Source organism: Nyctereutes procyonoides, unplaced genomic scaffold (assembly GCF_905146905.1).
Source record: "Nyctereutes procyonoides isolate TBG_1078 unplaced genomic scaffold, NYPRO_anot_genome, whole genome shotgun sequence".
NCBI classification, from domain to species: Eukaryota; Metazoa; Chordata; class Mammalia; order Carnivora; family Canidae; genus Nyctereutes; species Nyctereutes procyonoides.
The window spans coordinates 13396100-13422202 of NW_026575042.1; the positions used below are offsets into that span (position 1 = coordinate 13396100).

Genomic DNA, 26103 nt, shown 5'->3' on the forward strand with positions numbered 1-26103 from the left:
ACAGCAAGATTATCTTTCTCCACTCACAAACTCTAAACTCCTAGAATAATTTGTACGGAAATAAAGTATGTGGTAGGTCTATAATATCTAATTTTTTATATGATGATTTCACCAGAAAATATTACCATAAATAAAAATACATTTTAGATATAAAAATTGTTTAAAAAAAAAAAGGGTGACTGTTACTTTTCTTACTCTACCTCACTAAAGAAAACAAAGACAATAAGTGAATTCCCCAGTGACATTTAAAAATCATTTATCAATACTAGAAACAAATTTCTTCCTTCTCCTTAGATTATTATTCCAATTTAATGAGACCCTTATAAGTCATCAGATAAAATTCATATTTCTGTAAATGAAAAAGTCTCATTTATTATAAATTTAGTACACGCTCATTGTAGAAAATGTGAAAAGCAGATTAAAGTATGAAGGAGAAATATCAGTAGTAATCCTTGCTATCTGCCTGCTTTTTATTCAGATTTTCCTATATCATCAAATACTAACTTTAATGATACCATAGTATTTCTTATGATATGGCAACACTACAATTTAAATGGAACAAACTATTTTCGCAATTATAACTTACACCATAGTGAACACCCCCTAAACATATTTTCATATCTTTAATAAAGTGTGATAAACTTTTATAAAGGTTAAGTAATTTTACATCTCATTAGTGTTATGTGATATCTGCAGACTAGTCTTTCTATAAATGCAAAATAAGACATGAGTGTTCTTTTATCTTGTTAATACATCAGAATCCTATTTGTAACATAACTTTGTATAATTCACATTTGAATATAGTGACATATACCATGTCTAGAATATTTCTTCATGAAATAATTTAACTTTATACAATTCCTCCCCACCCAAATTTCAAGTAGTAGGAGCTTTTCTTCTCCCTTGCCCTCACGCCCTCCTGTGCCATATCTACCCTACATCCATATTCTCTTCCAGTGCCCCCCTTTCCACATGTGAACAAACTGAGTCTCCCCTGACTTACCAATGGATTATAAAGACATATGCAAAAAATTTACTAAAAGGGAAAACCACTTTTCAAAAACCACTTTTCATAATTATTTCAAATGATTCATTTTTATTTCATTTAATTTGATAATGAAAACCCAATCAAACACATGGTTAAGAGTTTGGCATTTATCAATCATTATTTCTTTACCTAAATGTTTCTGCTCACCTGGAGAGAAAACTACAAAGGATGGTATGTGGTAAAAGGAGAGGACAATCTATATCTATATCTATATCTATATCTATATCTATATCTATATCTGTATCTATATCTATATCCACACTTTATAATGTTTTCATATTTTCCAGGACAATTAAGCTAGGTTAAATTGAACTTAAATCTTGATACATTAGGATACAGAAAGAGAATTGACTGTTTTATACCATCACTTTCCATCCATTTAGAAGTCAACTATAAAAGAGCATAAAACTCACCTCAAATACTCTTAGTTATATGAATGGAATAAGTGATTAAGGAACAAGGAAGGTGGGGTAGAGAGTCTGAACACTATGAAATTATCTGAGGCATTTACTAATCTAACTTCACATACATGTATAATACCATCACACTATTTTATTTTTCTTCCCTGTGAAAAGAAGGAACATTTTCAAGAGCCAAATAAACAGTATTAATTTCATACTTTTGTAAAATTACAAGATAAATCTTATTATCAAATACAAAGTCTTTTCTTAATTTTTACCCTACTAGATTTTAGTGCTAACACTCAAAAGAAGTTGGACACTGCTCATGTCTTATACTTTCAGGTAGAAAATCCTTTCATTTGACCTTTTTAAATATATTTATCTGGCTACTTCTGACTACTTTGGCTCTCTTCCTCCTCCTGATTCAAGGATATTTAATAAATCTATCCCTCAATCTACTCCCTACCCTATTCGCCTAACCATTACATTTTCAAGACCTGGGGCACTGGGTGGCTTAGTTGGTTGAGCATCTGACTCTTGATTTTGGCTCAGGTGGCGATCTTGGGGTCATTGGATCGAGCTCCATTGGACTCTGTGCTCAACGGGGAGTCTGCCTGAGATTCCTCTCTTTCCTCTGCCCCCAGCCCCTTTGAAATAAATATATAAGTCTTTGGGAGAAAAATAATTTCAAGACCCAAAAGTTTTTAAATTAAACAACCTCTTAGTTCCTCCCCTATTACCATTTAACTTAAAAAACAATTCCTTTATAGATTTCTAAAACAAAAAGTTGAGACTTAAAATCTATCATCCTCCTTTCTGGATCCCAAAGACTGTTTACAGTGTGTTCAGAGTAGAGATATATCACAGATTGATGTATTTCAATAGTAAGGTATTTATTTATATGGTAGGCACACAGTTAACAGTAAGTTTTAGCATCATGGATTGTGCAGCTAAAACATGTTAAGTTCAGGCTACAACCAAATGATCTTGAATGAATTACATCCTTTCTTGTTTCCTCATCTGTAAAATGAGGATAGGATAGTAATAGTACCTACTACTCACTCACAGTGTGGTTTATGAAAGTTAAGTACATGTAAAAAACTCAGGATCATTTGTAGTGTAAAATTATTTCAGTGATGCCCCATACCCATTAGCAGTCACTCTTCCACTCCCCAAGCCCCTAGTAACTGCTAAACCTACTCTGTCTCTAAGGATTAGTCTATTCTGAACATTTCATACAAAAAGAGTCCTATAATATATGGCTTTATGTGTATGGGTTATTTTACTTTTCATGATGTATCAGTACTTCATTCCTTTTTGTGGCTAAATATTCCACTGTATGAATATACCATACTTCATTTATTCATTCATTAGTTTATGGATATTAGGTTGTCTTCACCTTTTTGGCTATTAGGAATAATGAATACTGCTATGAACATTAGTGTACAACTTTTTGTGTGAATAATTACTTTCAATTCTCTTGGTTATATATGTATACCTAGGAGTTGAACTGCTGGGTCATATGGTAACTCTATGATTAAGTTTTTGAAGAACTGCCAAACTACTATTTTTTTTTCTTTAATTAAGAAAATAAGCTTTGTATCTTAGTGTTACTGCTTACCAACAACATTATCATAATGGGATTGTATTATTTTATTAAGACATTGGGTTCAGACCACAACTTCTCTCTGATTAATTCAATCCATAAAAGTTCAGCCTTCATAGAAAATGAGCTTTAAGATTTGAGACAACATCTATCACTAGGCATCTTATTCAGAAGACATATTTTAAAACCTAGAGAGAAAATAAAGATTTCATAGGAAAAAGACTCAGTCTATGCTATTGTCTGTGTCCCTCCAAAATTATTAAGTTTAAAACCTAATGCCCAAGGTGACAGTATTAGGAAGTAGCCTTTGGGAGGTAATAAGGTAGTGTGGGTTCACGGACTAGTACCCTTTCAAAAGCTGTCTGGAGAACTAGATCATCCCTTTCACCATGTAAGGACAAAGCAAAAAGGTTATCAGCTATGCACCAGGAAGGGAGCCCTCATAAGAACGTCTGACCATTCTGGAACCTTAGTCTTGGGACTTTACAGCCTCCAAAGCTGTGAGAAATTTCTGTTGTTTATATGCTACAAATTCTGTAGTATTTTGTTTTAGCAGCCCAAATGGACTAAGATTACCATATATTACACAGAGAGAGCTTTCAAAGGTTTATTAAACTGTTTATTTTGAGAATATTCAATCTCCTGACTATGCTGAATTTGAATAATACGTATATGTGAATGATTTTCATAATAGAAGCCCATTCTACCAAAAAAAAAAAAAAAAAAGGCTGGGCTGACAAATATTATGTAGACTAATTTCTACAAAAACCAAGCAAAAACTCATCAAGGAAAAATTGGTAACAATGCACTTGGGTAAAAATACGTGACCAACCTTATTAATACAGAAAAAGCAAAACATATATAAAATTATTTTTACCTTCTTATGGGTAACCCAGCCAAACAGAATTGGCTGCTCAATGAAAAGAATGTATAGGAAACATCTCTTAGAAGATGAAATTTCAAGTCAAATCACTTACCTATGTAGACTCTTTTGCTGTATCTCTGCATCAGTAACAACACAAATACATGCAGTGGAATAAGGTTGATAATAAACACATAGCCACCCCAAGCAGAGACCTAGGAGTTAAGGAGTGCAAAGTTAAATAATTTAAGATATCTGCCTTTAAAAATAGGTAAGTCTTGTCATGACAATCTAAACGTATAATGAACAAACATAAACACTAGGATTCTCAGCAGTTGTGAGATATACTAAAAATTGATTTACATAACCTAACAAAAACCTATCTCTACTTATCTTTATTGATTATTAAAATAACACAATCCCATAAATCCAATATGCTTTTCTATATTCACTGGAGAAATGGTCAAATTAAACTAAATAAGAACACTGAGAACATTATAATTTGTGAGTTGATAGTAAAAAGTCTTTCATGAAGATAAAGATTCTTAGGATATAGTTCATAAATTTTTAAAAGAAAAAAAAAGGGGGGTTTTATTTCACCCATTTTTGAAAGTACATTTCAAGAAGCTTAACCGAGAATAAGAACAATGAATGTTAGCACCAGTCAACAACTGAACTACAAGGAACACTCATATAATCTTGATATGCTTTGAGATACTCAAAATAAAAGGTGCTACCTTGAGTATAAATTATTCCCTACTAACGGATTACAAATCAAGATTCCATTTTAATGTTTAACATGTATCTTAAATATAGAATATTCTACTTAATCAGAATAGCTGAGTATGATCTGGTCTAATTTTTTATGTGATTATTATTTTTTTAAAGTAAGCTATATGCCTAAAGTGGGGCTTGAACTCAAGACCCTGAAATCAAGAGTCACGTGTTCTACCAACTGAGTCAGCCAGCCACCACTATTCTGGTCTAAATTAACAAAGATTCTAAAGATGTTTGTTCTCAACCAAGAGTATTATGTTTTTGAGTATATTCAATAGGCAATAAACTCTTTTGAAGATCAAAGTTTTAGATGTGCTCTAATAATTAAAAGCTTAAAAGAACCATTTTACCAATAGTCACATTAAGAGACTAAATGTTAACATATATATTGTAACTATGCTGCCCTTGCCTGAAATAATCTCATGACCATTTTGTAATTAGAAGTTCATTTTGTAATGAACTACCTGCACTGTACAATGCATATAAGAAAATCAGTTTATTGCTTCAGTCACATGCTATTTTGCACCAAAAATAACGTTACTCGGATTGAGCACCAGTCCTACCTGAAGGATTTCCAAATTACCTTCAAAATTTAAATGCAAGCTTCAAAGAGAATGAGTTTGCTACTACTTGGGAAAACTGCACAGAATGTGTCCCAGGCTTTAACCATTTTAAAAGGGGCATGGAATTTGGATGCATAAATTCCATGAAATTTATTTAAAAACAGAAAAAAAGCTTACCTAAAATTATCACTAATTTTCAGCACAAGATTACTCTATAGGCTGTGGTACGGGGAAAAAGGCAGGAGAATGAAAAAGTAATTCTGAACGCCAATCTGAAGTAATCTAATGAAAAAAGTATGTAGGTAGTTTATCTGGAGGATAGGAACATTATTCAGGTAAAGTTATACATCCGAAAAAAAAATTTTGTTTCACTTGTTGCAAATATTGTATTTGAGGGGTTGAGATTAGCCCTCCCCATTAAAACAAGAGTTGATACACACCCCAAGGATACGGGTAAAGAAGAGAATGGCTGTAATGAATGGGAATACATTAAACAAAATTAAGATCCTAAAGATTTCAGGGGAAAAGAAGTGGAGAACGAGCCCAAATGAGAGGAAAATGATGAAGAAGAGGAATTGGTCTAACTACCAAAGAGTTGCTAGACCTCATAGAATTTAAAATATGACTTCTTACCATATAGAAATACGACAAGCAGCAGCACATTGTCCAAAAAACTGACCCAGTTTTTACAGATTTTACCTAAAAAACAAACAAGCAAATGTTTATAAATGTGCCTGCCAAATTTAAAAAAAAAATAAGTGTTTAGTACACTTGTACTACAAAAATCCAAAGTTATAAATTAAAAAAAGAAATACAGCAGTTGTGGTTGTTATTCAGATATTCAGATTCACTTAATATATGGATTTAGAACACTGGGCAACAGTCAGGCATTTTATAAACAGCCCTGATTTTTCTGTTATACAGTTTTCAGTAAAAAGGATCATCTTTCTAACAGAAGTAAAATTATATTTTCTATTTTATTTTCTATTTTAAAATAATAACAAATTGAGATTTTAACTAAATAAACTTGTTCAGCAAATTTACATTTTTACATTTGGTTGGTTTTCTTAGGCATAACACCTTAATCTAATTTTTCTTCATTTGACTATATACATCTCACAGATAATTAAAATTATGAGCATCCATTTTTGAAAACCTATCATCTACGAATTTTTATGTGCCATAACCAATATCAATAATAATCAATAAATAATAATCTATATCAAGAAATTGGTAGCCCTAAAATAATTTCTTGGATATGTCAGCAAAATTCTCAATTACTCCAAACCAGAAAGGGAATTTGCAATCAATGAAACATTAAAAAAAATGACAAATCCCAAATCCCTACTGTCTTAAAAAAAAAAAAAAAAAAAACCAAAGAAATAATTCCCAGATAAGTTTATATGTTCCTCTAAAAATAATCATTTGGTTCAGAAAAAAACACAAGTTCTAAATACTTATTTATGCCAAGAACAAAAGGTCATCTTTATTTAAAACATATATACCTGATTTCAAGAAATTTACTTTAAAAATGAGCCTCCTCTGGTACATTAAAACAAACTACAGGTGACATGTAATCTTTGGGGGAACTGTAAAGCAAACACACACACACACCCCACAGCAATGAAAGGAGGGGGAGAGCAAGGAAACAGAAAACATTCCTAGTTTATAGCACTTAAAGATACTATCAGGCTGACTTCTATTAGACTAGTGAAAGACTGTTTTGAATTCAACATCAAAGTATATATATGTGTGACAAAACAAAGTATATATATGCGTGACAAAACACAACCACCTTCCCTCACTGAAACCAGTTTGATCCATGCTAAAATGTGAATAGGGAAGGCAGTGTATTAAAATACTGACCTTTTAAAACATGAAAAAAATTTCCAGGGCTGATTAGAAATTATTCCTATTATACCCAATCTCTAGAGAGAGGTGAGAGTTGGAACCAAGTGCCAATGCCAAAATCACAGGGACCAGAAGACAAATTAGAGAGATCAAAGATGATTTTTAGAAAGGAAAGTAGCTACCAGGAAAATGGGAAAGAAAAGAATCTTCAAAAAGGCCTAATTCTTTTTTTTTAAAGATTTTCTTTATTTATTTGAGAGAGAGACAGAACGTGAGTGGGGGGCAGAGGTAGAAGCAGGTTCCCTGTCAGGCAAGAAGCCCTAGGACATGGGGCTCCTTAACTCCAGGACCTGGAATTGTGACCTGAACTGAAGGCAGCCACTTAACTGACTGAACAACCCAGGTGCCCCAGAAAGGCCTAATTCTAAATGGAAAGACTAGAAGACATAGTGTCCTCAGAGAATGAGATGCACCAGAAACAAAAAGGAATCCCAAGAAAGGGGTCACAGAAGACTATGGCAGGTAGATCAATAGAAAAGAAAAGAAAAAAAATGATTCTACCTAGTAACTGAGGAAAAAAACAACAGGCTAACCAGTGAACTGAAGGTAGAAAAGACAAAACGTTAGCAGGAAAAGCTTGCAAATGACCATTCAGTGCTTTATATTTGTGAGTCGGTTCCCATTTTATTGCCTCTTAGCTCCGAATGCACCCTTCAATATATATGTTCTATGGTAAACCAAAGCATTTCTAAGTACTTCTCCTTTAAAGTGAGTATGATGTTTCCTCGGTAGAGGGGTGCTGAAGGAACACTCCAGAAGAGCCTCCCCAATCATTTCCAATATAAGCTGGCGGTAGTGGTATGGGTGTGAGAACATCTGGTGGTGCTGACCCTAGCCATGGGCCCAGAACACAGTCCTGTGACTTTGCAGTCTTGGTCTAGCAATAACTTTTCTACAGTCCTCTTGACATGGTACCCAAAGCCCCATACACAGTCTAAAAGCTTCCTGCCCCTGCTGTACGTAGACTCCCACTGTACACCAGGCTTCAGGTCACCAGCTCCCCACTCCTAAATGCCTCAACTCTGGAGAGTGGTCAATTGCCTATCAGGCAGGTCCAAAGCAGCTCTAGGCTAGCCTAATCATCAAACTTCACTGGTATCTGTGGGCTGAATCACACCCTCTTGAATGAAATCTGAATTCTTTCTATAAGTTCTGCTTCCTTAGGTATTTTCCCTCAGCCATAACATATCATATAGTTTCCTTCTGTATTACTCTTCTACCACAGTTAATACTTGTTTTTATAAGACTCCTCTTATTTACTGTAAATGATTGGGCCCAGTCCTGCTACAATCTATTAACAAAAAACAAAATATACTTATAATCGTTAAATATAGTCCACACCCTGAAATTTCCTCACACTCTAAAACCAATTATAAAGGCTGCAAGAGAATGAGGAAAGAATTTATACTCTGAATCAAACAAATTCTGCTGTTTACTAATATATATAAAACTCTACGAGGATATATTGGACACACAAATTAGAACTCAGTCATGCCCAACTAGAAAGGTACGACACTAAAGCAAGGACTACAGTCAAAGCACAATATGACAGAGACCACAGACACTGAGTGGCATAATGTCCTTACAGATCCTGATGCCGTTGGTAACAGAAATACAAGTCCAAAAGCTGGTATATGACGGAGGGTTGAGTCCAAACTTACAATAGTATGAATGTCAATATAAAGGAGAGGCTATGTTCAAGGGCCAAATCAACCTTTTTTTGGTGAACTACTAAAATTTGAGAGTAATGCAGAAAAAGAAGCTGAGAACTCCTAGTTTCCTACCTTGAGGTACTACCTACCCATCAGTGGGGAGGAGGAAGGCCAACAGATGGTAGGTAGGTTTGGATAGAGGGCTTTTTAACTCAGTCTTTGACATGTTAATATTAAAACTCCTAAATTAGAATTCTTCAACAATGGAACTAGAAATCAAGAGAAAAAAATGCCTGAGAAATTCCCAAATATTAAGAAATTAAACTACATATTTCTAAAGAACCCATGGGTCAAAGAAGAAATCAAGAATTAGAAAAAAATTTTAACTCCATAACAGTGAGAATATAACGTACTGAAATATACAGAGTATAGCTAAAGCAATGATGAAAGTATAATTTAAATTTCATATCAGAAAAACAGAAATAGCTAAAGTAACTTGGGCTTCAACCTCAAGAAGCTATAAAGGAGCAAACCAGATACAAAGTAGATAATAAAAGTCAAGAATTCAATGAAATAGAAAACAAACACGGAGAAATATAAATGAAACCAAAAGATGGATAAACTTTAACTAGACTGACCAAGAAAAATGATATAAATGACCAATACTAGGGTAAGAGAGGTAACATCACTATAGATTGCACAAAAATTCAAATTATAAAGGAGTATGATGAATAGTTTGTGCCAACAAATCAGATCATTTACATAAAATGAAAAATTTCAATAAATACTTCACCAAATTACTCATAAAGAAACAAAATCAGAACAGAACTATGTCAATAAAAATTGAATTCGTATTTAAAAATAATCCCAGGTTGAGACACAATACCAAATCCTATAAAAATTCTTTCAGAAAACAAAGGAGAAGGAAACACTTCCCTAAACTTATTTTAGGAGCTCAGCATAACCCTCATATCAAAGCTAGACCAGAGCACTTGGGTGGCTCACTTGGTTAAGCGGCTATCTTCAGCTCAGGTTGTGATCCTAGGGTCCTGCCATTGAGCCCCTATCATTGGGGCTCCCTCATCAGTAGGAAATCTGCTTCTCTTTCTCCTTCTGCCCCTCCCCTGCTTGTGCTCTTGCGAGAACATACTCTCTCAAATAAATAAAATCTTTAAAAAAAGATAAAAAAACAAAAACAAAAACAAAAGCCAGACAAATGCATCACAAGAAAACATGAGTTAATATCCCTCATAGATATAGATAAAAAAAGTCTTAAGAAAATATAAACAACACAAAACCACCAATAGAAAAAAAGGATTATGTGTCACAAGTGGAATTGATTGCATGAATTCAAAGTTGTTTTAACATCTGAAAAAAAAATTAATGCAATGGTTCCCAACTGAGGAATAGGGAGAATTTACTCCTGGCATCTAGAGTGTAGAGGAGTAAGGGATGCTGCTAGATACTCTATAACAAATAGTAGTACCGCCAAATGTCAATAGTATTGAAGTAGAGAAACTTGAATATAATTAAGAATGAAACCATATAATCATCTCAATAGACACAAAAAACTACTGACAAAATCTAACACTGATTGATAATAAAAATTCTTAAACTGAAAATACAAGAAAACTTCCTTAAGCCATGATAAAGGACATCAATTAAAAAAATATAACTAACATCATACTTAATGGTGAAAGCCTGAATGCTTTCCCTTTAAAAACGGGAAGGAAAGGATGTGCATTTTTAATGCTTCTACTGAACACTATGTTAGAAGTTCCAAACAATATCATCAGGCAAGAAAACAATATTTTAATTTCTGTTCATAGAAAGATATTGTTAAAAAAAAAATAAGACAAGCTACAGACTAGCAGCAAATGTTTGCTCAACACACATCTAATAGAGAACTTATTTCCAACATATACAAAGAACTCTTAGAACCCAATAATAAGAATACAACCCAACCAAAACAGGCAAAAGGTCTGAAGAGAGCCATTTCACCAGAGAAGAATCAGAATTGGGAAATAAGCATATGAAAATATGCTCAATTGTTTGTCATTGGAGAAAAGCAAATTAAAATCATGAGATACCACTATATACCTACTAGAATGGCTAAAATTTAAAAATCTGAACATATCACATGCTGGTAAATGCAATGCCTCACATTTTGGTTGAGAGAATGAAAAATAACATAGCCACTTTGGAAAACTGTTTGGCAGTTGTTATAAAATTAAACATGTACTTATCTTACAAACTAGCAACCCCACACACCTAGGCATTTGTCCAAAAGGAATACTAATATATGCCCATATGCTGAACTGTATGCAAATATTTATAACCACTTTATTCATAAATGCCAAAAATTGAAAAATAAAATAAGCTATAGTAAACTCATATAGTACACACATACTACTCAGCAATAAAAAGTAACAAACTAGTAAAAAATGCAACAACATGGATGACTGTCTAAAGTCTTATGCTAAGTGAAGTAAGCCATACATAAAGGGTCACCCCCCTTACTGTATGTTTCTACAACACAGCATTATGGAAAACAAACTCCCAAAGATATGTAAGATAGAAATCAGATCTGTGGTTGCAAGAAATATGGGTTAAGGAGAGGAATGATTGCAAAGACAGAGGAGAAATCCTTAAAAAAATTCTATCCTTAAAAAAATTCTATAGGAGGCAATGATACATACTGTTCCCAGTACTATTTTATCTGTATCGGCTCTATTGTTGGTGAGTGGTAACAACAGCACAAACAGGTACTCATCAATTTCTGTGTTCCTACAATGTTTTATACATTAACTTACTTAAACCACATAAGATAGGTACCTTTATAACTTCCATTTTATAGTTGATGTAATAGTCATCACAATATTTAACAACTGGTGGTTTAAACAACTCCTCACAATAGAAACTGAAATCCAGGAAAGAGGAAGCCAGACCTTGGCAGTTTGGCTCCAAAGACTCTACTTTTAACCACTTGATCCTGACAAAAAAAGATTAGAAACTACAGAACACAAATCTAAAAGCATATTCAAAAATGTCTGGAAACAGTGCTTTGAAAACAGAGTACTTTATCTTAAAAAATTTAAAGACCTAACTTGTAAAAGGCATTAAGCAATCGGTTTAAAAATAAATACACCAGATGAGGAATTAGTAGACAAGTTACATTTACGTTTTAGAGATTACACAGAAAATGTTTTCAACTTCATAAAGTCATTTGGGTACAAAAAACTTTTCATAGTAGTCAGAGCTGTTATTTTTACTTTCAATTGGTAAAGATCAAACTTGAAGTAAATGTAATTATCTACTGCAACTCTGTAGCTAAAACATTTTTTATATTTATAAGAATAGTGAATGAGATTAAGTGTCAAAAACCTTACCACAAATCAGAAAATGAATCTTTATGCCAGAACTCCAAACCAACTCCTCATTTCAAATACTGGAGCTGCTTTTACTTTAAACCTAACTTATTTTAAATATGTTGGTTTAAAAAACAGAACAAAGGAAAAACTCACAAAATAATCTTTTAGTCCTTAGTGAGGATGCTTTATTATTCTGTTATGCTATCATTCTGAAAAGCAATGGGATACTGATAATTCCCCTAACTGCTCATCAACTTCATTTAACTCTGTATAATCAACATACAAAACAGCACCAGTACCACACCGTGTTCTACAAAAATATGTTGAATTAATAAAAAAAAATTATGGCACTTAAAAAAAATGTTGTAATGGAGAACTAATGGAATTCATAGAGAAATACAAAAGACCCCAAGTATCCAAACAAACCAAAATTACTAGTGTTTAAAAGCTAACTAGCATTATTTTAACTTTGATTTATAACTCTAAATTTAGTCTTCTACATACTTAAACTAATACAATTAAAATTATTAGTTTACATTTCTGCACACACACACGTATAAAAATCTAATTCTGTGACATCAACAATCAAAAAGGTAAGAACAGAGTTCTAAGGAAGATTTTTTATGTACTATTGAAGATGAGCTAGGATAAACTGAAGTAAGAGCATTATAATAGAATGCTAAATGTAACCTGCATGGTAACCACAAAGAAAACAGCAATACAATATAGACCAAAAGGAAATGAGAAAGGCATTTAAACATTTCACTACAAAAAAATCAACTAAACACAAAAGACAGTAATAAAGGAGATAAGGGGCAGAAAAGCTACTAGGCATATAGAAAATAAATGCAAAGTGACAGAAATAAGATCTTTCTTATCAGGAATCACTTTAAATGTAAATGGCTTTAAGTTAAACTCTCCAATCAAAAGACAGAGACTGGTAGATTGGATAAAAACACATGGTCCAATTATATGCTCAGGCATTCACTTTAGATCTAAAGACACAAATATATTCAAAGTTAAAGGATGGAAAAAGATATTCCATGCAAACAGTAACTAAAAGAGAACAGTTAACTATACTGATGTCAGACACAAGAAACTTTAACTCAAAAAACTTTTGCAAGACAAAACAGGACAATATATATTAATAAAACTTTCAATACTACAAGTACAACAATTATAACATTTAGACACTTAATGACAGACTATCAAAATATATGAAGCAAAACTGACAGAAATTAAGAAAGAAACAATTCTATATTAGAGACTTCAGTACCCCACTCTGAATAACTGGTAGAACTAGACATAAGTAAAGAAGACTTCAGAGGACTTCACAAAATAGACTAACTAGACACAATAAGATCAGGATACGCATTCTTCTCAAGTGCACATGGACATTTTCTAGGATAGATCATATGTTATAGGCCACAAATTAATTCTAAAGAGACAGATATCATAGAAAGTATATTCTCTGACCACAATGGGAAGAAATTTGATTATCAATAACATAAGTGAAAATAAAAGAATTGTAAGAGTGCTATGAGTAACTGTATTCCAATAAATTAAATAACCTAGATGACATGAGACAAATTCCTATAAATATAAAACCTATCAATACTAAATTCATGCAGAAACAGAAAATCTCAACAGACCTGTAACCAATAAAGAGACTGGATCAGTAATCAAAACTTTCAACAAGGAAAAGCCTGGGACCTGATGGCTTCATTGGTAAATTCTATAAAATATTAACAGAATGTATATCAATTCTCAAACTTTTCTTTAAAAACTGAAGAATATGAAAGCGTTCCTAATTCATTCTATCAAGCCAGCATTACCCTGATATCAAAGTCAGATGAAAACACTACAAGAAAACCTACTGATCAGTAACCACCTATGAACATTGATGCAAAAATCCACAACAGAATTCTAAAAACTAAATTCAGCAGCATGTTATGAGAAATGAAAACACCTGAGAGAAAGGAAAAGGATCATAAAATGATATAGAAGACACTTAGAAAATCCAAGGAAATCCAAGAAAAACAGTGAGACAAAATGATATTTAAAACTACAATTAAGAATAACTTCTCAGGTGCACATTATATGCCACAGAGCACTGCTTTTGGCAAGGTAATGGTAGGAAGAGAAGGAGCTTCCTGTGAATTGCCATAAAAGGCTCAGTAAAGAGCTATAGCACTTCTTTCCCACCACTTCCTTTGCATCACTGATTCCCATCTCTGAGAAACCCTCCTCCCCTGATACTCACCTGCTGAGTTAGTGACCCTGTATAGTACTGCCTCAGCAACATCTAACACCCCATCATCCTAATAACCTCAAAGAATTGAATCCTACTATTAACGTTCTTTCTCATTAGTCTGTGAGTTCACTGAAATAGTGATGATTCTATTTTTGATGATGAGTTACAGTCATAAGGAGTTGACATATTTGTAGGACTCAGACTTAAAACGAAAACTTTAAACTCCATTTATTCAACTAATGATGACATAAACTTTGTATTCAAAATGCTTTGTTATTATAAGCAAGAAATGTAAATTATTGAGAACTTTGTTGCTTCATATTCCTTCTCTGGAAGAACTTTTATTAAGAAACAATATTTGACAAGGGCACCTGGGTGGCTCATTGGTTGAGTGTCTCCCTTTGGCTCAGGTTGTGATCCTGGGGTCCTGGCATTGAGTCCCGCATCAGGTTCCCTGTAGGGGCCCTGTTTCTCCCTCTGCCTGTGTCTCTGCCTCTCTGTGTCTCTCATGAATAAATAAATAAAAATTAAAAAAAAAAAAAGAGTAACTTCTCAGAGGGGTACTTGGATGGCTTAGTCCTGGGAATGATGGAGCTCAGCAGGGAGTCTGCTTCTCCCTCTCCCTTTGCACCCCACCCCCACTTATATGTACCTGCAAACTCTCAAATAAAATCTTAAAAACAAACAACAAACACAACTTCTCAGAAATAGTATCAATCTACATGTTGAAAAGGATGAACATAACCAGAAAGGTCAGCTTTTGGACACACCTAGGAAATTTATTACTTTACTGATATAGAAAAAAAAAATCTCTATTACTTCAGGAAAAAAAGACCACATTTCTCCGCGCCCTCCCCCCACCAACCAAGGAGATTTAATTTTTTTAAAAGATTATTTATTTGACAGAGTGCGTGTACATGTGTGCATGAGTAGAGGGGGAGCAGAAAGAGAAGTAGACTTCCTCCCTCAGGGAGCTCAATCCCAGGACCCTGAGATCATGACCTGAGCTGAAGGCAGATGCTTAACTAACTGAATCACCCAAGCACCTCCATGTTTCTTTTTACTTTTTTAAAGATTTATTCCATATTGGGCTGCCTGGGGAGAGCTTGCTTCTCCCTCTGCCTATGTCTCTGCCTCTCTCTCTCAATCTCATGAATAAATAAATCTTTTTAAAAAAGGATAAATAAAATCTTTAAAATAAATCTTTAAAAATACATTTTAAAATATTAATATACAAAATATTACACAATAATATATATTACATATTTAGTAACATTATGTTAATATACAATACATAATATAAAGGCTATATGTGAAAAAGCCACAGCAAATATACTCAGTGGTGAAAGACTGACATTTTTCCTGTAAGATCAGAGATACAAGACAAGGTTCACTTTTCCAACTTCTATTCAACACAGTATAGTTGGCCCTTAATAGTGCAGAGGTTAGGGGCACTGATCCCCACACAGGTGCAAATCTGCATATAACTTCAGACTCCCAAAAACTTAACTACTAATAGCCTGCTGTAGACTGGAACCTCACCCCTAACATAATCAGTTGATTGACACATATTTTGTATGTTTCATGTATTTTATAATGTATTCTTAAAATAAAGCCAAAGAAAATATTTTAAAAATTGTAAGGAAGACAAAATACATTTATATTGTACTGTATACCTTGAAAAAAATCCACCTAAGGTGGATCCATACAGTTCAGATCTGTGTTGTTCAAGAGTCAAATCAGTCAAGAAAAAGAAAAGGCACCCAAATTACAAAGAAGTAAAACGATTCCTGTTTGCAGATAACATGATCTTACATGTAGAAAACCCTAGATTCCATACACATATACAAAAACTATCAGACCTAATAAATGAATTCAGCTAAGTAGCAGGATACAAAGTCAATAAACAAATATCAGGTGTATTTCTATATGCCAACAATAAACAATCTGAAAAGGAGATTTTTGAAAAAATTTCAATTTCAATAACATCGAAAAGAATACTACTTATGAATTAACCACTGAGGTAAGAGTCTTACAACAATGAAAACTAAAATACTGCTGTAAAAAGTTTAAACACATAAATAAAAGCACATCCCATGTTTGTTCATGAATTGGAAGACAGTATTAAGATGCCTATCGTACTCAAAGTGATCTACGAAATCATTAAAATTGGTTTCAAAATCCCAATGACATTTTTTGCAGAAAAACCCATTCTAAAATTCATACAGAATTTCAAAAGACCCCTAATACCCAGAAGTATCTTGAAAAAGATTAAAGCCAGACACATTTCCTGATTTTCAACAAGGGTGCCAAGATCATTCAATGAAGGACAATCTTCAATAAATGATATTGGGAAAGCTGGACATCTGTGCAAAATAATGAAGCTGAACCGTTACCTAACATCATATACAAGATTAACTTAAAAACATTTAAACATGAGACCTAAAACCCTTAGAAGAAAACACAGGGTAAAAGTTTCATCACATTAAATTTGGCAATGATTTCTCAGATAAGACACAAAAGGAACAGCAACAAAAGAAAGACAAATTTGACTTTATGGAAAATTTAAAATTGTCAAAAGACATTATCATAGAGTAAAAAAAGGCAACTCACAGAATGGGAGAAAACATTCAGAAGTCATGCATTTTATAATAGATTGATATTGAGAATAGAGATCTACTAAAACTGATCAACAACAACAAAAACCTGACTCAAAAATGGGCAAAGGATTTTATAAACATTTCGCTAGATATACAAATGGTCTTTTAACCGCAAAGATGTTCAACATCATTAGATACCAGGGAAGTACAAATCAAAACTACAATGAGATACCATCTCATACCCATTAAGATGGCTACTATCCAAAAAGAAAAAGAAAAGAAAGGAAAAAGAAAGAAAAAACAGGTACTGACAAGGATGTGGAAAACCTGGAACTTGTACTGCTATAGGAATGTAAATTGGTACAGTGGCAATGGAAAACAGAATAGCATTTCTTTAAAAAAATGGAAATAGAATTATCACATGATCTGGCATTTCACTTCTGGGCACATACCCCAAAGAACTGAGAACACAATCTCATAGATATCTGTACACCCATGTTCACAGCAACATTATTCACAATAGTTAAAATACAAAAGCAACCCACATGACCATCAACAGATGAATGGATAAACAAAATGTGGTATATTAACAGAATGGAATATTATTCAGCCTTAAAAAAAAGAAGGAAATTCTGACATGCTACAACACATATGAACCCTGAGGACATAAGTGAAACAAGCCAGTAACAAAAAAACAAAAACTATGTAATTCCACTTATAGGAGATACTTAGAGTAATCAAAAGCACAGAGCCAAAAGTAGAATGGTGGTTATCAGGGGATGGGAGAGGGAAGAATGGGGAGTTATTGTTTAATGGATATAGTTTCAAGTATCATTAAGGTGAAAAGCTATGGAGTTGGATAGTAGTGATGGTGAGTGTATTTAACATCACTGAACTCTATACTTACAATGGTTAAGTTTTATGTGTGTTTTACCACAATAAAAAGAAACCATGAGTTGACCTCATACCTTAGGTGATATATTAAAAACACACACATACAGGAAAAAGGTAAGTATTGGCAAGAATTCATAAAAATTAAAACCTTCCTACATTGTTGGTAGGAATGTAAAATGGCGCAATCCTGTGGCAAACAGTCTTGGGGTTTCTCAGAAAGCCTACACAGAGTTACCATATGAACCAACAATTTCACTCTTAGATATATACTAAAGAGAAATGAAAACATACATCCACACAAATACTTGTACACAATGTTGTTAGCAGGGCTATTCATAATAACATGTGAGAACAACTCAAATGTCCCATCAACTTATGATGCCTAAAAAAAATTCAGTATACTCATATAATGATTCAGCCAGTTAAAAGGAATGAAATATTTATGCAGGTCAACATGAATGATTATGCTACATGAATGGAAGCCATATGTAAAAGGTCACATATTTTATGTGGGTTTTACTTATATGAAAAAGTCCGGAACAGGTTTAGTCTGTAGAGGCAGAAATTAAAATTAATGGAGAGACAGGGAATTGGGAAAACACAGAGTTTCTTCAGGGAATGATAAAATATTCTGTATATAAATAGAAGATACTTAAAAACACTAATTTGTACACTTTAAAATGGCTGAAATGGTGATTTTATTTTGTTATGTGAGTTTGTCTCAATTTTTAAAAGTTAGATTTTTAAAATATTGAAAGGTAATTAAGATATCAGTTATGGCACTCCTGCAACGGCTCAGACTCATGGTACGCTTTAAAAGGAACTAAACGCCTATGTGGTGCTCAGTCCGTTGAGCGATCGACTCTTGATTTCAGCTCAAGTCATGATCTCAGGTCCTGAGATCATGCCCCATTACCAGGCTCTACATTGAGTGTGGAGCCTGCTTAAGATTCTCTCTTCCCCCTTCCCTCTGACCCTTCCTGCCTCCGCTTGTGTGCGTGCATATTCTCTCTAAAAAACAAAAAAAATAAAAATACCTTTGTATACAGACAATATCACTTTTGCGTTTCTTAAAAGCATAAAAAAATAGGTAAGTGATAAAAAGCAAATGGTAATAATATCCGGATGATGGTTTCTGTACATCATTTCTGCTTTCAAATTTCTGACAAACAGGATATATTTATTTATTTATTTGAGAGAGAGGGTGCATGTGGCGGGGGTTAGGGGGAGTGCAGAAGGAGAGTCAGTCTTAGGCTGACTCCGCAGTGAGTATGGAGCCCAGGGCAGGGCTCGATCTAACATCCCCAAGATCACAATCTAAACTGAAACCAATAGTCAGATGATTCTAACCAACAGTGCTACCCAGGCACCCCAGGATATAGTGTTTTTTAAATTACAAAATATAGTAGAAGAGTAAAGAACAGCCATCCAGACTTCTAAATGAGAATGCTTATGTGCTTCAGATGATTTTATTTATTTTATATATATTTATTTTTTATTGGTGTTCAATTTGCCAACATACAGAATACACCCAGTGCTCATCCCATCAAGTGCCCCCCTCAGTGCCCGTCATCCAGTCACCCCCCCCCCCACCTCCCTTTCTAGCACCCCTTGTTCGTTTCCCAGAGTTAGGAGTCTCTCATGTTCTGTCTCTCTTTCTGATATTTCCCACACATTTTTTCTCCTTTCCCCTTTATTCCCTTTCACGATGTTTTATATTCCCCAAATGAATGAGAACATACACTGTTTGTCCTTCTCCAACTGACTTATTTCACTCAGCATAGTACCCTCCAGTTCCACCCACGTCGAAGCAAATGGTGGGTATTTGTCATTTCTAATGGCTGAGTAATATTCCATTGTATACATAAACCACATCTTCTTTATCCATCATCTTTCGATGGAGACCGAGGCTCCTTCCACAGTTTGGCTATCGTGGGCACTGCTGCTATAAACATCGGGGTGCAGGTGTCCCAGCGTTTCACTGCATCTGTATCTTTGGGGTAAATCCCCAGCAGTTCAATTGCTGCGTCAGGGCAGGTCTATTTTGAACTCTTTGAGGAACCTCCACACAGTTTTCCAGAGTGGCTGCACCAGTTCACATTCCCACCAACAGTGCAAGAGGGTTCCCCTTTCCCCACATCCCCTCCAACATTTGTGGTTTCCTGCCTTGTTAATTTCCCCCATTCTCACTGGTGTGAGGTGGTATCTCATTGTGGTTTTGATTTGTATTTCCCTGATGGCAAGGGATGTGGAGCATGTTCTCATGTGCTTGTTGGCCATGTCTGTCTTCCTCTGTGAGATTTCTGTTCATGTCTTTTGCCCGTTTCATGATTGGATTGTTTGTTTCTTTGCTGTTGAGTTTAATAAGTTCTTTGTAGATCTTGGATACTAGCCCTTTATCTGATACGTCATTTGCAAATATCTTCTCCCATTCTGTCGGTTGTCTTTTAGTTTTGATTTCATTGATTTTTTTTTATCAATACAGTTGAACCTCTCTTTAAACTCCTTCCTCAAAATGAATCATACTATACTGAGAATAACCACTACCATGAAGTTGTTGTACATGATGGATATATGACCTATATTTTTGTATACAACATATGGTATGATCTGTACTGTGTAAAATTTAAATAAAGATATATACTCTACATATTCTACCTTAACTTAGTTTTCAACTTGGCATTACATTATCAGATGTCAGCATCCATACGTACTTTTAAAATATTAAAAATTATACATTAAAAGGCCTCAAACATGTTCCAAATTTTGTGGGTTTTTCCCTCATATGCATGAAATAAAGACTGTTTTTAAACATTTTTGGATGATTACAGCAGCATTAGCAGCATTCTACTGCTTGTCATCATCTTCATCTCCATGGGTGCTTTCTTCTGAAACTCAAAAATCAAGCAACAATCTACACTGTTGACATTTTCCTCTGAGATTTCTTGCCAAAGTATAAATTTCCACGAGCTAAGTAATTTTAAAAGATGTAATTATTAAAGAGAAAAATAATGCTCCCATTTACCTAGATACCTAAAAATATACTTAAAATATAAAGAAGTATTCACATGTAAAAATTTTGGCACTTTTCAACACTGAAGAAGCATGAACATAGGCTACAGATAATAAACAAACAAATGCAAGTTTTAAGTTGAAGCCAATACTAAGTAACATCCTTTTACATGTTAAAAAGAACATAAGTTTAGAATAACTTGACAAAATACTTCTGGTTCCAAATGTAAGGAACAATTCTATCCTAACAAAAAGTAAAAAGCTGAACAGACTGAAAAATCAACAACTCTTCTTGGATTTGTGAGGAATGACAGAGGACAAATTGCTGCCTTCAAGATTAGAAGGCAAAAACAGAGTGACACCAGTGGGAACTGATAAGGGAAAACAGTGGGAAATCTGAATTGTTTAAGGAATGGCTAGAAGCTCAATGTGAATGATTCAGTGTGGGAACTTAAAAAGTCCAGGGTGGACCCAGTCATACAAGGACCCCACAATTCTGTGGGATTTACCTCCGAGGTTCTTATATAGATATGAGACAAATCCTCTGGTTTCCAGCACAAAAAAGGGAAAAAGGAACCATTCTGAAATATGCCTGAGCATTCTATTCTTAACAAGGCCTGTCCTTGGAGAAACTGACATGGGGGAGAGGAAATATACAACTCTGATCAGCTTTAGCTAACCACCCTATTGACTTCAGTAAGGCAGGAGGAGGAGGGTAACACAAGGTTTACAGTCCAGCTTACTAAAAGACTCAAACCTAATCATACTAGAGAATGCTTTCCCTCTCCACACACCGTAACTCCACATTACTAAAGGCTTATTTACCACAATTCCTTTTACTTAGTACATCAGAAGAAGAGAGAGAAATAATAGAGTATTCAAAACAATAATGACAGAAAGTTTTGCCAAACTAATGTCAGACACCAAACCACAGATCTAGGAAACTAAAGCGCTAAAGAAAAAAATGACAAAAAATCAAACTACACTGTACCAGGCACATCTCTGTCGAACTACAGAAAATTAAAAATAAAAAAGCCTGAAAGAATCCAGAGGAAAAACACTTTGCCTAAAGAGGAACAAAGACAAGAATTATATGACATCTACTCAGACACCAAGCAAGCAAGAATAGAATAGAATAAGATATTTCATGTACTGAGAGCAAAAACACCAACCTAGAATTCTGTACCCTGTAAAATTATACTTCAAAAGTTAAGGAGAAATAAGGACTTTTCCAGACAAAAAAAAAAATTGAGAGAACTTGTTGACTGTACATCTGCCTTACAATAAACATAAAGTTGTTTAGAGAAGAAAAATAATACAGATCAGAAACTAAGACCTACATAAAGAACAGAAGAGCACTGAAGATGGAATAAGTTAAAATAAAAACTATTTCAAGTGCCTGGGTGGCTCAGTTATGCATCTGCCTTCAGTTCAGATCATGATACCAGGGTCCTGGGATTGAGCCTCTCATCCAGCTACCTGCTCAGTGGGGAGTCTGCTTTTCCTTCTCCTTCTGCCCCTCCCCAGCTCATGTTCATGCTCTCTCTCTCTCTCTCTCTCCTCTCTCAAATAAAATCTTTAAAAAAATCCATTTCTTTTAATTGATCTGACACATTAAGTTTTTTGAAAATAATACTGTGTTCTATTCTGTACGCTAATGAGTATACCTTACATATATATATGATTATATATGCATGACATGAATGACAGTAATGATACAAGGAACAAGAGGGAAGAATCAGGATTATTTTGTTATTAAAAAGTACTCCCAATACTTGTGAAGTAGTATAGTTTTCTTTGAAAGACAATTTTGAATAGTTGTAAATGTCTGCTGCAAACTCTATGAGAACTACTAAAACAGCAAAAAATAAAACAAAAACTGATATGCTAAGAAAAGAGAGAAAATGGAATCCTATAAAAAATGTTAAGGTTAAAACCATAAGAGGCAGAAAAAGAGAAAGGGCAAAACAAGAAACAGAGCAGGGTAACAAACAGAAAACAGTGACACATATAGTATAAATATTAATCAAATTATATCAATAATCACTCTGAATGTCAACAGTCTAAATGTACCTATTAAAAAATGAATTGAGAGGGTGGATCAAAAAACAAGACCCAACTATATATTGTCTGCAAGAGACACAGAGATTAAAAATAAACAGATGGCAAAAAAAAATGTACCGTACTAACACTAATTGAAGCTAACACTAATCAAAAGAAAGCAGAAATAGCTATACTAATTTCAGATTAGATGTCAAAGCAAGTAGGATATTAGGGATAAGAAAAGCTATTACATCATGGTAAGGGGATTAATTCGCCAGGAGGACAGAACAATCCTTAAATTCTATGCACCTAACAACAGAGCATCAAACTAAGGGAGGAAAAAACTGACAGAAATTTAAGGAGAAATGGATGAATCCACTACTGTAACTGGAGACTTCAAAACCTCTCTCAGAAATAGACAGAAGCAGCAGGTAGATAATCAGTAAGGACATAGCTAAACTCAAAATCATCAATAAAATACAAACTATTTCATCCACAACTAGGAAAATATACATTCTTCTCAAGGCCACATGGAATATTCGCCAAGATAAACGACATTCTGGGCCATAAAATGTATCTTAACAAATTTAGAGAATATGTCACATAATGTGTGTTCTTAGCCCAGAAAGGAATCAAACGAAAAATCAGTAACAAAAAGATAACTAAAAAACCAGGAGTAAATAATATACTTCTAAATAACACATCGGTCACAGAATAACTGCCAAGAAAAAATCAAAAATATTAACTAAATAAAAATTAAAACATAATATTAAAATTTAGAAATAGTAGTGCTTATAGGGAAATTTATAGTACCGAATGCATATATGAAAAAAGATCTAAATCAGTAATCTAAGTTTCTACCTTAAGAAACTAGAAAAAAAAAAAGACAATTTAAATCCAAAGGAAGGAGATGAAAAAAGAATCACAACAGAAATCAGTAAAACTGAGAAGAGAAAAATCAACGAAACCAAAAACTCCTTTGAAAGATCAACAAAATCAATAAGGCTTTAACATACTAAGAAAAAAAGAGGACACAAATTACTACTAGAAAGGAAAGAAGTGATGTGACTACAGATCCCACGGACAATTTATTAAAAGGATAATAAATAGTAGGAACAACCTTATGCCCAAAATTGAATAACCCAAATGAAACGGACCAATTCCTTAAAAGATAAAATCTGCCAAAATTTACACCAGAAGGAGACAATCTAAATAAATCTGTATCTATTAAAGAAATTCAATAATAGTTAATAATAACCATAGTTAATAATAACCTTCCAAAAGAGAAAATACCAGGCCAAGCTGGTACTTGAGTACCAGGTTCATGAGTGAATTCTACCAAACATTTAAGGAAGAAATTATACCAATTCTCCAGAATTTTTCAGAAAATAGAAGTGAAGGGATTACTTTCCTATAGAAGTGAAGGGATTACTTTCCTAACTCATTCATGAGATCAGAATTATTCTAATATTAAAACCAGACAAAGACATTACAAGAAAACTACAGACCAAAATGTATCAGATGTAAAAATCCTCAACAAAATATTACCAAATCAAACCCAGCAATATATCATAAGAATTATATACCATGACCAAGTGAGATTTAGCCCCTGGTATGAAAAGCAGGTTCAACAATTTGAAAATTAATGTATTACATCAAATTAAAAAAAATCAAGGGAAAATGATCAACAGATACACAAAAAACATTTGACACAATCCATCCATTCATGATAAAATCAGCAAGCCAATTAATAGGCTAGAACTGCTTCAAATTGATAAATATCTACCAAAAATCTATAGTTAACATCATACTTAATACTGAGAAGCTCAAAGCTTTACCACTAAGATCAGTAACAAGGCATAGATGTCCCCTCCCACCACACCTTTTGAACATTATACTGGAAGTACTAACTAATGTGATAAGACAAGAAAAGGTATATAGATCAGGAAGAAATAACTTGGCAACAGCAAAATAATGCTAGTTTTGCAACAGAATTCAAAATCCCAAGCCACTAAATCACATTTCAACTTTCTGAAGTATTTTTGACCCCTTTCCCCACTCAAAAAGAAACAAACAAAATTAGTAGGTGGCTTTTTGACAGCCTCTTTTTTAGAGCTATGACATATAAAGTAAGGATATTATCATCATCTGTAAAATAGGCATAACAGGATTGTTGTAAATGATCATATACACATGGCTGGCAGGCAGGGAGTGGGAGAGCATGCACAGGAGAGATACATGACATTTTAAAATGTTATTCATTATTAAGTTTACCATAAATAGTAATAGGTCCCTGTGTGGAACTATAATTTATACAGGACAAATGTGTACAACCTACAGCATTTCCAAACAAAGTTCATGAGTATTAAGTAGTAGCAAATCATGGAGTGCTACTTACCCACAAATAGTATGTGAACTGAAGTGCAAAAATAGCAATGCCTTCATTATCAAAGGAGCCAGCTACTGACCGAGAAATGTAACCTGGTACAATAGCAATAAAACAAGCAGCTAAAAGTCCTGCTCCTTGGTTCCAAAGTTCTCTGGTAAGCAGGAAAGTAGATATAGATGTAAGGCCGCTAAAAGTTGGTGCAAGAAACACACATACATCTCTTATATGAACTGTTATGTTCAATGTATTTAAAATCCAATGGATAAGGCCAGCTGTTATCATCAACCCTGGGTAAACCTAGGAAGACAAAAATGGAAAATCTAATTACATATAAAATAAGGTAGCTTAAATAAACACTAAAGTTCTTTTACTATTACACAATGTTATAGTAAGTTTGAGAGTAAGATCTCAATACAGTTTGCCTTCTTGACTACGGTTCTACACTACAAAATTAAACGTTCTTTTATATTGGATGCAAAACAGAAGCTCAGACATGGAGCAATAGATATTCAAATAAAAAAAGGTCAGAAAGAATAAATCATCATAAATGAAAGTGTTTAGAAATGAAAAACCAGGCAACTTATTGACTCCACTACTTTTTCACTATAAAACAAAGTCCTAGTCTAACTTACTCTTAAGTTTGGGGTTTTAACATGTTTCAACTTTGCCCAACTTTTATATATATGAGGGAATGAGAAAAAGGAGAAGAAAAGTTATGTT

At 33.7% G+C, this 26103-nt stretch overlaps 1 protein-coding gene across 1 annotated transcript in view; it reads right to left on the reverse strand.

Annotated features, from left to right (window-relative positions):
* Positions 1–26103, reverse strand: part of STT3B (STT3 oligosaccharyltransferase complex catalytic subunit B) — a 108091-nt gene that overhangs the window by 31907 nt on the left and 50081 nt on the right. The window contains exons 3-5 of the mRNA XM_055321360.1: positions 25393–25680; positions 5891–5956; positions 4033–4132 (exon numbers count right to left, since the gene is read on the reverse strand). Of these exons, the coding sequence (XP_055177335.1) occupies positions 4033–4132; positions 5891–5956; positions 25393–25680 (454 nt within the window). The remainder of the gene's footprint in view (positions 1–4032; positions 4133–5890; positions 5957–25392; positions 25681–26103) is intronic.